This window comes from Branchiostoma lanceolatum, chromosome 5 (assembly GCF_035083965.1).
Source record: "Branchiostoma lanceolatum isolate klBraLanc5 chromosome 5, klBraLanc5.hap2, whole genome shotgun sequence".
NCBI lineage: Eukaryota > Metazoa > Chordata > Leptocardii > Amphioxiformes > Branchiostomatidae > Branchiostoma > Branchiostoma lanceolatum.
This window is the reverse complement of record NC_089726.1, coordinates 17,470,166-17,486,403: the sequence shown is the minus strand read 5'-3', so window position 1 is coordinate 17,486,403 and position 16,238 is coordinate 17,470,166. Positions and strand designations below refer to the sequence as shown.

The window sequence follows — 16,238 nt, the reverse complement described above, 5'->3', positions numbered from 1 at the left end:
ATCAATTCCAAGTCACTAAGAGGGTTTTCAAATGATATATCTAATAAGTTTGAACTATTTTAGATAAACGAATATTTCTGTCAAAATAGTTTTTAATTGTTCAAACAATCAAAATTGAACGTTTGAACATGTTTGGATTTACATATATATTTTGGAAATATTTTGAAAGTAACTGCCCAAATATCTCTTTATTTAGCACAATTTTCAAACATCTATGTGATTTTGTCATTGTTGGAACATGTTCCAACAATTAGCATCATTTTCCCAATGGTAGATTTGGGCTATTGCCCCCATAAAAGTAGGTGCTAATCACACACTATTGTCTGCAACAGTTTAGAAACTAATACAAATAACGTATTCAATGTTAGAAAGTTTTCTAACATGTTGGAACACATTAGAACATATTTAGAACATCAAATAATTGTTAGAAATTGTTCCAAACAGTTGCTTGACTCACATAGATTGTTACAAATGTTTTGAAACAGTTAGAACAAAAGGCAACAAACACCCACTCGGTAATGTGGAATTGACTGTATACGCAGATTTGATACTTACATTTTTTGGTCTCAATCAAAAAAATCCTAACGTACAGATACAACAAATGTCACCCTTTACAAATTATTTCTAATTTGATAACATTTAAAGCAACAATAGTCGCTAGTTTTGAAACTATTGAATATCAAAAGGCCATTTTAAGATATTCTTCTCAATTGGTATTTCAAATTCTACGCCGCAATGACAACACTAAGTGCTAATCATAGTTCTTCACATTTGTTGTGACATTATTTATTGAATATTGCTTTTATTTGTATTTGGGCTGCACACACTTTTCTCTAATTTCTGTGAACACAAAAAGTTTTCTTTCAAGAACTATAGATTTCTTATGAATAAGAGAAAATACGCGCAAAAGCATTAAAAAGCCATCCATTGAGTAGTACAGTCTCAAGTCTCATCTTACAAAATCGTAGACCTCTTTGCCGATTCTGTTGCATTCTGGGAGGCGCGGGGCACTATGGGTAGTGGAGGGGGCAAACAACATCATTACCATGACAACGTAATCTCCATCAAAGCCTTCTGCAGCCTAAAAATTGTGAAAATTAGGCAGAAAGTTTCTTTAGTTTGTCATTTTAGTTGGCGTAAGGATAGATGTGAGTTGTCGGGTCATGCGGAGGGATATATCAGAAATCTGGGGTCAAAGGTAGGGTTTCCTTGAAACTGGCAGCTTTCCTCGGAGTTTGAGCTGTACAACCCTCTGTTTTCTTTGCATGGTTATTGACTAAACCCTTGTGACTTTCCAGTGTAGAAGAATGAAGATTGAAGTTTGGGTTAGTACTTTTATCAAGCCTTGTTTCAGTGTACCTTAACTTGCTTTCCTATGGGCAGCCATTTCTTTGAGGTCAGCCCATAGCCGGCCAGCTCCTCTGACAAAACGTCCTACCCATAGTGCCCCGCGCGGCAAAGCATGCAACAATATCCGAGAACAGGTCTACGCAGACAAGAAAAAATGTTGTTCTTTTATGAAAAATGGCCAAGAGGCAAAGAAATATATAAAGCTTATGTAAGCAACTTGCTTTTTTTGCAATGCTAAAATGACTTGGTTCTGGTTGATCGTCAGAGAACCGGTGTCATGTAACAGGGTGCGTTCAGCCGATACGTCCTGAAAAAGAATAAATAAACGCAAATTTTGAGTTACTGGAATGTGATAGGGTGAAGAAATCAATATACATGACCAAAATCATATTCTATTTTCATCAATCAATCAATCAATCAATCAAAATGGTTTATTTTTAGAAAGGCATTGCAGCCAAAGGCTGAATTGTGCCCTCTGTACATATTGCACTTGCTTTTCACATAAGACATTACACAAATCATTTAAAATCATTTACAGTGGTAACAATGTCAATGCATCTGCATCAACTTAGCTTATTTCCTATTTGCTAGCTTATAATACAAACAATTTCATAGATAGTTTTTCATCACTTGATTGTTTGTGTGAAAGTACCTGCGACGACTTGGCATATGAAGCCCATTGAACGAGTGCATGCCTCGTCGTTCCACTTGCTTGCGAACTCTGGATCAGAGTAGGCGCCGTAGTGCACGCAGTGTTCGTAGTTGCTGAAGTTGTTTGGTTCGTTCGGAGCCCAGTAGTTGTACCAGCCAAGTCGAGTGCCGTCCACCCACTCAAACCTTCCCTCTCTGCGCCGATCTTCCAGGCCGATCCAGTAGTGCAAAGTGTGGTCCACACCGTTCTTGAGTTCGATCAGGAATTTGTTGGTATCGGCGTCTCGGGGCATGGCGAGAGTGCCGCCATCTCCACGGCAGGTCGCGGCCGATTCGCTGAAGATCTTGGGTGTGTTGAACGCCTTGTAGCAGATTCCAGCCCTGTACATGTAAGTATAGCCCACAGGACAAGGCCCTGGCAAAAACAAAAGAATTCGCCGTTAACGACAGATCTAGACGAGGAGATACATATACATGAATATAAAAATGGACGCAGTTCAAGTACTGTTGAGGCATCATATGTTTGCTTAGGTACTATGTGTGTAAGGTTTTTCATGGCATCAAGAGTTCTGTGTTAAGCCCCCCCCCCCCCACTCACCTGACCCGCGGCACGCTGGTGGCGGCGCTGCGTCCTAAACTGGATTCGTGTTACCCTTTACTTTATGATGGGAATATCATTCAAATATATATATATATATAGACAACAAAACACACAAAGCTTAAAAAGATTTGTTTTTTGTCGATGAAATTTGTTGAGTGCTTTGTCAATTCGACCACGGGTCCAGTGGGAGGGGGGGGGGCTTTATGTGTGCTTATTGCATACCAGCGAGTTGTCTTTCGGCCATATGAAAGGTCTGAATACATTTCTTACCTGCATTCGGCTCGCTCTGTTTGGACGTCGGAAGGATGTCTGGTGGTCCGACAGACGCAGGACCAGCTGGTCCCACGGGCCCATTTTGTCCTGGAGGTCCGGGTGGACCAGGGGGGCCGGAAAACCCAGGACCAGCTGGCCCCATGGACCCCTTTTCACCGGGACGTCCGGGTGGGCCTTGAGGACCAACTGGTCCCATGGGCCCCGTTTTACCGGGACGTCCGGGTGAGCCGGGCGGGCCAGTGAGCCCAAGACCAGCTGGCCCCATGGGTCCAGTTTTACCGGGACGTCCTGGTGGGTCAGGAGGGCCGGGGAACCCAGGACCAGCTGGTCCCACGGGCCCCGTTTTACCGGGAGGGCCGGGTGGACCGGCGAACCCATAACCAGCTGGTCCCATGGGTCCCGTTTTACCGGGAGGGCCGGGCGGGCCAGGAGGGCCGGGAAACCCACGACCAGCTGGTCCCACGGGCCCCTTTTCACCGGCAAGCCCAGGACCAGCTGGTCCCATGGGCCCCTTTTGTCCTGGAGGTCCGGGTGGACCAAGAGGGCCGGAAAACCCAGGGACGCCTGCCTGGCCATCCATTCCTTTTGGGCCAGCAGGTCCCATGGTTCCATTTTCACCTGGAGGTCCAGGTGGTCTTGGAGGCCCAGGGACGCCTGTATGAAAATACACAAAGGTAGATTTAGTGACATGAATGCGAGAAAATCTGAAGCGCTTATCTTACTTGACTGCGCCCAATTGCGCCCAATTGCGAAAGGCATTCAAGGCCCTAATGTGTGGCCTGAATTTGCGATTTTATTTTAGATGAAAAGATTCGCTATTGGCAAAATGGCGAAATCGTCGCAAATCACTGCAAATCTCTTATTGATGAATTTGAATCATTGTACATTTTTCAAAGTCAATGGCAACACTGCGATTTCCAACAAAGTTACCTTGTATCTGATTTGGAGCCAAAACTGAGAATGTGACATTCCGATGGCGGGCATTTTGTTTGTTGAGGTCACGTATTTTCCAAGCCTGAGTGTCATCCTGTTTCAGTTCCAGGCTCTCTGCCTTCACCAAACATGTTCCAGGCTCTGCCTTCACCAAACATGTTCCAGGCTCTGCCTTCACCAAACATGTTCCAGGCTATGCCTTCACCAAACATGTTTGGTGAAGGCATAGCCTGGAACTGAAACAGGATGTCAGTCAGGCTAGTATTTTCCCGTGCGTCGCGAAATGGCGCAATAATTTGAAACAAAACAAGTCTAAAAATGACATACAATACATACTAAAGCATTGTCCGGATCATTGGTATTACCAATATGCGTATATCAGGCAATCTATAAACTGTACATTGTATTAGATATCACCAGCTTGGAGTAGAGTCCATTCCAAGTCACCAAGAGGGTTTTTAAATAATATTTGTAACTAGTTTGAATTATTTTGAATAAGAGAATATGTAAGTCACACTAGTTCTAAATTTTTCAAAAATTATTGAAAGTGAAAGTTTGAAATTATTTGAATCTAATTTGATGGTTTGGAAACATTCTGAAAGGGACTGCACAAAAATCTCTTTATTTAGAATAATTTGCAAATATCTATGCGGTTCTTCTAAATTTCGAAATATTTAGAAATGTTTGCAACATTTTCTGAGTAATGAATTCGGGTAATTGCCCCCATAAAAGTAGGTGCTAATCCAGCTGTATTGTCTGTACCTGTATTTTTTTAATTTCACTGCTGGACACTGGTAGGTCCTTTGTGCAAGCCATCTATGCATGATGCCCAAGCATAATTCACAAGGATGTGTGAATTGCTTTCTTCACAGCCCACTGACCCATTTACAAAATGTTACAACTAATTGTAAAACATGTTAGAAAATGGTAGAATGCTATTACTATTAATTAGAAACTATTAGAAATATCATATCCCACATCGTTAATATTTCCAAAGTTTTACACAACGGGGCAAATAACTATCAAGTCGAAATGTCATTCAAAATATTTCCAAAGTATGAAATCTCCTAGACATTCAAATAATTATAAAGAATTGAAAACAGTTGTAAATGATGACAATGACGACCCTCTTGGTGACTTGGAATGGACCCTATTCTTTGTACCGCAAAATATCATAGTATAAAATTGATATGCCACATGATATCACGTCAAGTTACTTACGTTTTAGCCGGGCTATTTCTAACTCAAGCATCCTGTAATGAGTCCAAAGTTCGCCCACCTCACCAAACACATCAGCAAGCTTCACTGTATTGAAAAATAATAATGGCGATCATCTTTATTATGATTATTTATTAGTCCTGCCCAAAATGATTTTGAAAATGAAACTACATTTACAAAGTCCTACACTAACTCTGAAAACTCCCAACGATGTGTTACACACATTCTTTTTTTATAATTCATACATTCATACTTAATCATAAATTATACATTCTAAACGAAAAATAAAACTGACCTGCATAAAATGGCACAAGGGTGATGATGAGCACAATGACCACAGGTCCCGAGGCTCCCCACATCCTCTTGCACAAGCCGCTGAATAGCGACTTCTTGTCAGTGGGCGGATCATAGACTGTTGAAATATTAATATTCAGCCTTTCATCAGTCATGTGGACGAAGGCATGGTTTTAATGCACATCTTATTGTGCGCAGTTATTTTGCTACTTAAAGCCAAAAATAGTTACTCAAGCAACTGGATAAAATTTTGAAACAGTCAGAATTTTATCCAGTTGCTTGAGTACCTATTTCTGGCGTATCTTATTACCTGGATGTCTAACCTTCTTCAACGTATTTTGCTACTTTGTTTTGAATCCATTGGCATATATTTGTTGTTACTGGCTTTTACCAACACAAACAAGAGTCCGTAAGACACAATCCTCGGTGAAGTAATTATGGTGTTTACGGTGTGGCTATGGTGTTCGATACCCTCTTTAACTAGACAGCCAAATCCATCAAAAGGAGCTTGACTTATAGGTGCAAAGACACAGACACAGACAGAAACAAGTTTCAAACTATGAAAGTCTAGTCCTAGAAAAGAAGGCTGTTGTAGCATTTGCTGATAAATTATATAAATGGGACATTAATTTGCAGGATTTATATCTAATAATCTAACTTTACTTAACTTCTAAGTGCCGCAAGAATGAAATTCCTATCATTCACCACTGCGGAATTAATAGTCTTTTCTTATCAAGTATGCAAATTAGGTCCTCCTTCACGGAGGTAATAAGTCTATCATGAATATGCCATGGTTTCAGACCTATTACAACAATCTCTTGATGAATATATATTACAGGGACCAGTAGAAAGGCGCTGATTATTTCAGAACTTCAAAGTACATGTAGCCAAACAATAGAGATTTTTTTGTACTGTAGGTCTTGTGACCAACTAATGACGTCTGTGCAATGTACTGGGCGCGGCATCCAGAATTATATATCCACCTAGCCCATGAAGTAAGACACAAGCAAGACAGTGACTAGAAAAAGTTAAACCACAATGCGCGTTGGTAGCAATGGTGACCAGGTATTTTTCCCTTTCTGGTCGGGCCCCGTGGGACTCCCTGCGGGGCCCGGCAGGGTGCTGGCTGGTTCTCACAGCCGGGTCAGGCAGCTGTTGGCGTCTTTTATTTCGCCAGGACCCGGGCTGATTTTTAGTCCGAATTAAAATCAAGCGGGGGTCCGCTCGATACCCAAAATAGCCACCATAAAGTGTAAGAAAAGCCCGTAAATTTCCTGGCCCCACCTAACGGTTACCTCCGTCAAAACGTACAGTTGCAAAATAACAACATAGAAATGCAAATTATTTGACAGACATCGATCACTCTCTCATTGGTCAAACCAAATCTTGTCATTCTCTTATTGGTGGTTAAACTGCTGATTATGATGGACAGTCAGGACTGGTCTATGGGTAAGGTGTCAGTGGGGCTCGCCCTTTGTACTAGCCGTTGGGTAGTTGGACAGCCCTATAGGCTGTATGTCTTTCACTGCCAACCAATGAATATACAGAAATAAATGTCCTACCATCTCTGGAGATGTACGCATGGTTGGCGGTCTGTGCATTGATGTTCCTGCGGTTAGCATGAGATTGCTGCATGGGTGTGGTGCCTGGAAGAAATACAAAATTATCGATCATTTGAGGTCGTCTGTCAGGTAAAAACGGCCGACCGAGAGTTTACCATCAGGTGATTCAATGATCCAAACTGATGACAGAATTTGTTTCGTAAAACACATGGTAGAATAACACTGCTATAGTAGGGACCTGACTTGATACACATATGGTTGATAAACTGGAAGGGGCATATGAGCTACAAAGCCGCATTAAGTCAAAATATTATCTTAACCTTCTCCCTGCTGCCTAACTCTGTAACCAATAGAGAATGGGGTGCCGACCTGCTACTTCAGTGTACTAAAGGTTAAAGCCTTTTATGGGTGTCCACCAAATTTCAAGTCATTGTCGTCATATTTCTTGCTATTGAGGCCTTTTTCAACATCAGTACGTGAGGAACGAGAAAAAAAACGGGAAAGAAGCCAAAGCTGTGATCAGAGCTGTGTGAGATTTTTCGGTGCCTATGCACTGATGAAATCTGCGAAGACATTGTGAACATATTTGGCGAAGATTCCCCTTGTTCTTTAAACCGCCAGAAGAAAAAGACGATTACGAAATGGTGCAAAACTTACCAGGATTGCCAGTCTGGGACTGGGGCTGCCCTCCCGACATGATGCCGCTTGTCAGGTTTCTGCACAGCAATAACACGACTCACACTAGACTGGGCGTTTCTCGAGCACACCCCTAGACCCACGTAATCATATCTTTTTCTCGACAAAATTAAGACGAGATGAAAGGTAAGCATATTTGATGAATAATTTCAAAAATCGAACCTTTTATACAGTCGAGACAAATTTAAATCTAATTTGATTTGAAGCTGTCTTCGTCGGCTTATGTTGAAAACAAGTTACGAAACATGCATGGCCAATCAGTGCATTCATCTTTCTGGATTATCGTTTCTTGAGTTTAGCACACCCCAAGACTCACGTCTTTATATATTTTTCGATGAAAGCAAAACATATTTGTTGAATAATTTCAAAAATCGAACCTTTAATACATTTGAGACAAATTAACTTTGATTTGAAGCTGTTTTCGGCGGCTTATGTTGAAAACAAGTTATGAAACATAGCCAATCAGTGCATTTATCTTTCTGGATTGTTTAACTGTGAGGAACGAACCTTTTATTGTATACATTTATACATGCCTATTTGAGAGAAAACAACTTTCTAGAAGGATCTCTCCAAGCCCACGCCGAGACATATAACAGCTTTCCGTCTATAAATTATTCAGCCAAATATTGAGTGTTTCTTTAACAGCTAACTTTTGTAATTGATAAGCGGATATCTCGCTGGGCTGCGGCTAACTGTGCCATATTGCGAAAGGCATTCGCAAAGCGGCTTAAACAGGCGCAAATTGGCGCCAATTTCTCGCCTGGAATTTAGAAAATTAGAAAAAATTCCCAATTGCCAAAATAATGCCAAGCTGCGTAATCAATGCAAATCTTTTCCTTTTATAAATCTTGATATTTGTACAACACCGTGATTTGCAATAAAGTTACCTTATCTGATTTGGAGCCGAATATGAGAATTGGGCACATTCGTGGTCGTCGTCCGATTTTGATGCCGTACAATTTTAAATCAGGCTGTGACATAGCCTGTGTTTACACAAGCCCTCGCTGGCTGGGGTTGGGGGGCGGTCTTCCCGTCGGCCGGCCGTTAGGAGCGCGATTTAATCGCGATTTTAACTAGCTGTTACAGAATCAACCGCCGACAAGGGTCTATGGCATCCTTGTCTGCCGAATCTGAAGTTTCCTCATACATGGCTATCACAAGAATGCCCTCAGTTTGTGATAATATGACGGTAGCACTATGCATGTGACTGGGTCTTAATTGAGAGATAGCCTAGTGTCTACCAGACTAACTACGCCGGCTATAGGGAGAATATTTGCCATGGTTTCATTTGCAGGCTCCTACGCGGGCAAATGTGATCTTCACCCTGGACTGACTCTACTGGCTAATTAGTCCTTTTCTGCCGAATTCTACGAACCATATGCCCGTAGGAAGGCCTGGTGGAGGCTAGAGATGGCCCGTTTTCTACGAAAAAGGAGTAAGAATATAATGGTATACCTGTACCTAGCCTGCCCTTTCTCAGCCTTGAATACGCCCACCTTCTACTGATCTTGTGTTTTTAGATTGCGTGCTTTTGAAGTATTCCTTATTGGTCTGGGACCTTTAGACATTATCTGAACATACCATGCCTAGAATTTCAATCTGCAGCATTTGTTTACCTGGAAAGGCCGACGTCTAATCTGCCTACAGACAACCCGCAACAACAAAAAACATTCACTCACTCACCCGCTCACTCACTCACTCACTCTTCCTTTCTCTCATATCTGAATGTTGATACGTGTACATGCGCGCCGCGCGCGCGTGTGTTTGTTTGTGTGTTTGCGTGCGTGCGTGTGTGTCTGTGTGTGTGTTTGTGTTTGCGTGCGTGTGTGTGTGTGTGTGTGTGTGTGTGTGTGTGTGTGTGTGTGTGTGTGTTTGCGTGCGTGCGTGTGTGTGTTTACGTGCGTGTACACGTGTGTGTGGAGTGCGTGTAACGTTATTGTGTAAAAATCGTATTTCTTAGAAGCAATCATGCTATGAAATATATACTGTGGACGGGGCCATTTGTAAAATTTATTTTGACTTCAGAAAGTTATAAAAACCTATACTTCATACAAACTGATAAAAGGTACAATGTAAAGTCGTAAAATCCTATGATTGATATGTACACCTATTTATACTACTGAATACCATTTTTCGCACACAGCAATATCATCTTTTCACGAATATATCCTATGATTATTGTATGTACATTTTATGTAATAATTTCTTCTAGGATGACATTATAAACACTAGAGTCTATGCTGGAGATGTTTGTGAGAGTTCTTGTACGGTAACGGTGACGGGAGTGGCGGCGGGCGTCCAGGCGTTCTGCACCGCCGGCGGTGGTCGATCCGGCACGTGCCAGCTCAGACAGTCGCCGACGTGCAAGTCTCGCGCCCGCCGAAGTCCCGTGAGATTTCCCGTGGGTACGTCGTTCATGGACCTGCTTCTGATCCGGCCCGACTTGTTGAGGTAGTCGTGCGACACGTACTCGGGCCCGGCAGACCTCAGCCTCATGCCGGTGTTCATGTCCGTGAGGACCTCGGTGTTGGGCTGCCCGTGGCTGTGCGCGAAACTGTACGTGGTCGTCTGTAGCTGAGAGAGAGAGCTACTCGGCCGCCTAGTCGCGCCCCCCACCAGAATCTGCGGCACGTCCTCCCGGGTCCCTCTGCGGAACAGCACCGCAGACTTGGTGAAGTCTTGTCGGTAGGTGGACGCGTTGGGCCCGCCGCGGTGGATCTCGTCTCGGTGCGGGATCCAGTGGATAAAATCCGGCTTGAAGCCCGTTAAGTTCGGATTCTTGGATTTCTTCAGTCCGCAACCCTGTAGATTAAAGAGGAAAAAAATCTTTGTTCATCGTTTCAAACTTTCTTTGAAGATATAAGACTCTTTGACAAAAGTAATCTGGATACAGAATGTATGTACCGTTAGGAAGCAAACAGAGTACGTTTTAAATGCCTCTAGCTCTACTAGTCCATGCAAGGGTAACCTCCTAGGTCCAAGCTGGCCTAATTATAATATCCATAGTTCACACATTGTGGTATCATCGTGTTTCTTTTAGAACAGATATCTATCTTAACAACGCCCTACTTGACCAGTACGTTAGCCTACTCACCGCTGTGGCTATATGGTAGCCGTCGTTGACGAAGGCGTTTTTGTTGTCGTGATGTGAGAACGTGTGTGTCGTCGGTCGCTCCTGAAAAAAAGGCCAAAAAATAACTTAAAAAGAAAATCACAACAAAAACAAATGATCTTCAAATCCTCACAAACACACACGTTTAATTATTATGTTGGTCAGTTGGAATTCGTTCTGAATGACGCCCCCTCCTCATCCACCATAAAATATACAACCTATCTGCTCAACTTATACTACTGTTTATCCCTGGTGAAGGCTACAAGGTCTCATTCATGAGTTTTTTTCGCCCCATTGGCTTACATGTTATAATACGTGTTTTACATGGGCGCGTTCATAATGAAGCTATAGAAAATGCACCAATGTCATTCATTCTATGTTGAGAACATTTTCCCTAGATCATGTGAAAAAATGGCCAACATTTTCACTACATACAATCTCTGTTTATGGCAATTACAAACTGCACTTAGCTACACCCCACAAAAGGCACTTTCCAGCTGTAAGCGCACGACCGCATCACCCATAATGCAGGGCTGTGCACGTCCGATCTCGCGCGCGGCTGCCGAACTTTGCCTGCTAATTTCTTCAGTTACAAACAAGATTTCATCAGTTTGACGCCTGAGATCAGTTGGGCTGGCTAAAAGGGAATTTCCTATTCTCCAAGCAGAGGCACGAGAGGAGAGGGACGTTAGAAATCCCGGACAAAACTACCGCTTTCGATCGAAGCCTCTGCTTGGAGAATATGAATTTCCCACCGATATAAACACACGTTCATGCAGCCGTTTATTTTGGGGTACGTATACACGCGGAGTAACACATGAATGAGACCATAAACGCACCCTTATCCGTGTGATGAAGTTGCTCGGTGGCTGAGGTCTTGCTCTGCGCCGGAACTCCTGCAAGAAGTCGTTTCTCGACTTGCTCCGGAAGTGGCCGTGGTACCCCGAGGGAAACTGTAAGGACGAAAACGCCGGACAAAATTATAGAAGATAGAATACAGTTCTATAAAAACACACCTTTTTTATCCTGTATGACATAAATGCACATTTAAAGACGTCATAGTCATGCGATTTTTCTTGTCGCACGACTTGCAGCAATGCTATGCTCATAGAACCGACCGTCGACAGGGATTAAGTTATACCCGTTGCGCAGCGACGCCTAGCGGAGTTTAGATCTATTGCCTTCTACCCAACGAAAACGCCGACATACATCAACATACATTCTATAGAAACCCGTGTTATTATCACCCCGGAAAGAATTTGGCCTCTACCAGGCTCCACAGGTCTAGGTCGAAAAGCTGACCAGCTAACTCCTATGCCATGTTATCTGTCCATTTGGCCAATTTCTATCATTTTTTCCAGTGACCAGTAGAGCCTGGTAGAGGCTAAAAAGGGACCTTGACTCAATCTGCTTTCTAAACCCTTGGGAAGTCACGCTAATTATATTTGACAGGTAAAGCTTGCGGTCTCACGTAGCTTATAACATGTACTATACTTTCTTGGTGAACAAAAGGGACAAACTAACACACCTGCGACGTTACCGGGCAACCAGGCGACTAACGTGTAGTTAGGCACAAAGGTCATAACCTTTTATATGGGATCGTTAGGTCTTGTCATGTTATCAAGGGGAGTCTTTTTGTACAAACTGGAACATTAGGACAATCAATGTGTGGGTTTTAATCAATAATAGACGTGGTCTTAATTGGTAGGATTAGTTGATGAATATGATGGTGTCACAGGGACAATATGAATGGTGTCCCCGAAACAGATGTAGAGATAGGTCATTTGATTTATCATTGGTACCCCCTTCAGACGTTATACAACGTTCAATGTAATCTTGGGGGTGGTACGGTAGATGTACCAGCTCTATGGTGCAGTTTTGTCGTCGACTTGTTGTTACAGAGCATACACCCTGTTCAACTACAATTTTCTCCTTCTTTAGATCGTTTGCAACCGGCAATTCTATTTCAAACAATGTACAGTCAATCCTGGCAGCACAACCACCTGGCCCAGCCAGCCACCTCCAGCCACAAACTGCTTTAAACCAGTTAAAACCGCTCTTGTCTAGATTTACCGCTAGGCCGGTCACCAATCATTTTCCTCGGTCCCGTGAGTGGTTGTTGCGACCAGGTTTGACAGTAGAACTTACGGCAAGCAGAGGAGTGGGTCCGGCTGGTTTTTGACGTGTTTTAAGGCGTTTCTGTCGGGCTTTATACTTTGTATAGAAAAAAAAATCCACGATAACTTCCACGAAATCGTCTTCCGGGAGGGACGTAAAACGGGGGTCCCGTGCTCGAGGAGGTGCCTCGAACACGTTAAACAGCCTCATTACCCTACACATTGGGTACCTGCCTGTGGCACTGGCTGCAAATACACCTGATATTATTATTATTATTATTATTATAAAGTAGAAATTCCGACATAAACGCCACACGTCAAAAACCAGCCGGACCCACTCCTCTGCTTGGAGAGTATGTAGTTCTGTCAGTGTAAGTATCCTATCACAGGTCCTATATAGATATATGACCTTCCTCGGCAAATTCATGAACTACTTCCTGAATATGCTTTTTGCTAAACCAACCCACAGTCTATAACCTGGGTTAAGTAACTGTAATATAACAGCAAAGCTAACATTTCACAGAATATGATACGCCCGATATTTTCCTCCCCCTTGGACTGATACATTACTAGCGTGTAGCGTGTTTCAATTAGGGGACCCTCTGTACACACCCTAAGGAAACACTCAGAACAATGACTTGTTTGCTCTGGTCAGGAATGAAAGAGACGTATTTAGATAGCGGTGCCGGGCGTTGTTAGCCTCGATGTCTGGTCAAGTGTGCAGAATCTGACGCCCACAACTTAGTAAGCAAACACCTTTCTTGAAAGCAATACTGTTCCGTTTGTTTCGGTCAAAACATTGGATACTAAAAATAAAACTTGTGACAGGTTTCTTTTAATGTTAACTATATTTGCAAGACTCTTAGACCTCAAAAGTTCGTAATTTTGTACAAAAGCGTAGTTTTAAGCGGTTTGGTTTTTGTAACTTATCGGAAAGATCAAGGATTATATCCAGTTCTGTTTGGTATAATGTTGATATTGTTGTCTTTGTGTTTTGTGTGCTAAAGGTCACCCCAAAACAAGGTTTATATGAATTTCGGTCAATTTAGAATTGACACAATTTATGTTAGATCCGTTGGAAAATGACGTTTTCTTCTCGAATGATAATTGGCATGTCATCAAATGTGACAAATGTTTCGGAGCTTACAAAATCACTTAAGCGTTATCTTTATTTGATAAGACAACAAAACAGCTTAAGATGTTTTGAATACAAATACCTGGTTCGGGGGGCAACGTGTACTGTAACAGCTGTTTGGGAAATCTCTAAAAAACGACGTTAACATTCCATCTTACCAAACACTATCGCTAGTACTTTTTACAGCAGTCTTCGTATGCAAAAGTATTTTACTCAATTTCACATGTTTTAAGATTTCTAGAGAATTGATGTTAAAAAACAATTCTCTAGAAATCGCCAAGCCTGCTTGTCGAAGCAATATAAAACACGGACCCATAAGAGTCCCTTAAAAACACAAAGGTCTTATATGATACATACATTTTGTTACTACATTTGTACATGTGGTGGTCAGCTAGTGTTTGTTCATCTACATGCTTGAGAGACCAACTCCTTGTGTATAATTAGGAAAATGTTTACAGGCACGTAAGACTGGAAGTTCCACTTAAAACCGCAGTATTGGAACATTTTTGCCATAGGATTTTCAGCTAGGTTGAAACATCAAAAAGTATACCAACGACAAGTTTGCTTTCTTTCATCACGAGACCCTGAAATTCGTACGACTGTCCTAAGACTGTCCTAAGACTGTCGTAAGGCTGTCGTAGGGCGTTCTAACGTTCTAACGACAGAGCAGGCCTCACGGAAATATCACTCGCCTCCGTGGCAACAGTTTTTCTTTCTTTTTTTCACTGCACACAACAGTGCCACATACAGAGAACAATATACCCATTTCTACACCTGGGTGGAGTGAGGAAAGTCGTGTAAAGTGCCTTTCCCAAGGACACAACATCGGTGGCGTCAGGGGGATTCGAACCCGGGACCGCTGGGGCCGAAGACCCTGCCGTTACGCCACACAACCCCGCAACAGTTGCCGACAAGCCTGGAGAGTTCTACACGTCTTTGACACGTATGGAGAGGGAACCTGTCACCAACACCTGTTACCTAGTCATGGTTCAGCGACAATGGGAGGCACGGGCCCTGAATTCGTCAAAATAATCAAACACTCTTAATCCACACAACGTGTCGTGTCGACAAGAATTACATCAATTTGTGTCCACCTGGCCAACCAATAAAATCATCATTTAACTCACGAGGACACAAATAGAACTGTACTTTCACGGTCTCAACGTACGTGTACGTATCTAGGGTTTATTTTACATTTTCATTACTACTTGAGCCTCTCACAATCGCCATAGGTTACGACAGTAATTTAGGGACATTCTATGAACAGTTGTGGATGCATCGTACTGAATTTAGCTGCCATGCGACAAAAAGGGTTGTCATACATGTAGGTCACTATCTACGGCCGATTTTTTAGCACAACCTCACTGCAAAAGGCACCACAGAAAAACCACACCACATATGACTGCACTTTAAACCGCTGCACTCCCAACATTAAGGGCACGGGGTTATCGTTCAAGCATTTGCTTAAAGAATTAAAAATCATAACACGCCACTCAGGGTACTAAGCCTTCGTTTCTTTCGACATAACAAATGGGCTATAATGCTTAGCGTATAATTGAGGGAATGCCTGAGGGTAAGTGCAAACAAACTCGGCATGCAACGTTATGCTCGAAATGTTTGGTATGAAAACAGCAAGATTTAGACAAGGGGGGAGGAATAACGGTTTGAAAAAAAGGGAAAGAAATACCTACCCATGCTCCAATCGAGCCACCGGTCGCCATGGCTAGCCACGGAGAAAGTAATCCTGTTAAAAACGAGTCTTAAGTCATGAAGTCACCCGGGCTGCTAGTCCAACCCGCGCGCTACCGGATCCAGCCGTTGCCATGGTGCGACGTAAACACATCGCCGTCTCCGTTTGCCTTGGGCACAAAGCAGGTGGCTTCGTAGTCGGGTTACCGACTCTGTGAATCAAGAGTACTCTCAAACTCTAACCCAATCTAGCCCTGTAACACTTAGGCAAACATTTGCCCAGGGAAAATTGAAGTGACGCCTTGCTTAAGTTGCGTCGCTGCACAATAGAAAATAGGGATAGACGACGTGTAAGAAATGGCTACGGTTACAGCGAGGAAAATTAAGTGTTTGGTTTCGACTTTTGAGAGAACAATGACGAGGCCCAGCTGCTTAGTTCGAGGTGACAACTCTAGTTGGCAGGCTGTACAAAGAAACAAACGAGGGTGTCACATATATACTGCGACATGTACATCTGCATAAATTATAGCCATCTACTTGCATGTCGACGAACTTGAACGTTGCATGCCTACGACATACCCGGGGTAACTTAACGTAATGTTCTTAC

The 16,238-nt window shown here is 42.8% G+C and overlaps 2 protein-coding genes across 2 annotated transcripts; both read right to left on the bottom strand.

Annotated features, from left to right (window-relative positions):
- Positions 1–1,643: 1,643 nt before the first annotated feature.
- Positions 1,644–7,579, bottom strand: LOC136435890 (pulmonary surfactant-associated protein D-like). Its single transcript, XM_066429602.1, has 6 exons — positions 7,540–7,579; positions 6,883–6,966; positions 5,322–5,438; positions 2,873–3,529; positions 2,003–2,416; positions 1,644–1,657 (listed from the first exon to the last, which is right to left on the bottom strand). The coding sequence occupies exons 1-6, from the start codon at positions 7,577–7,579 to the stop codon at positions 1,644–1,646; spliced, it is 1,326 nt and encodes a 441-aa protein (XP_066285699.1).
- Positions 7,580–9,557: 1,978 nt separating this feature from the next.
- Positions 9,558–15,873, bottom strand: LOC136435508 (uncharacterized protein C3orf84-like). Its single transcript, XM_066429078.1, has 4 exons — positions 15,634–15,873; positions 11,530–11,643; positions 10,673–10,753; positions 9,558–10,380 (listed from the first exon to the last, which is right to left on the bottom strand). Exons 1-4 carry the CDS (start codon positions 15,661–15,663, stop codon positions 9,814–9,816), a joined length of 792 nt encoding a protein of 263 aa, XP_066285175.1. The 5' UTR covers positions 15,664–15,873; the 3' UTR covers positions 9,558–9,813.
- Positions 15,874–16,238: the final 365 nt, after the last annotated feature.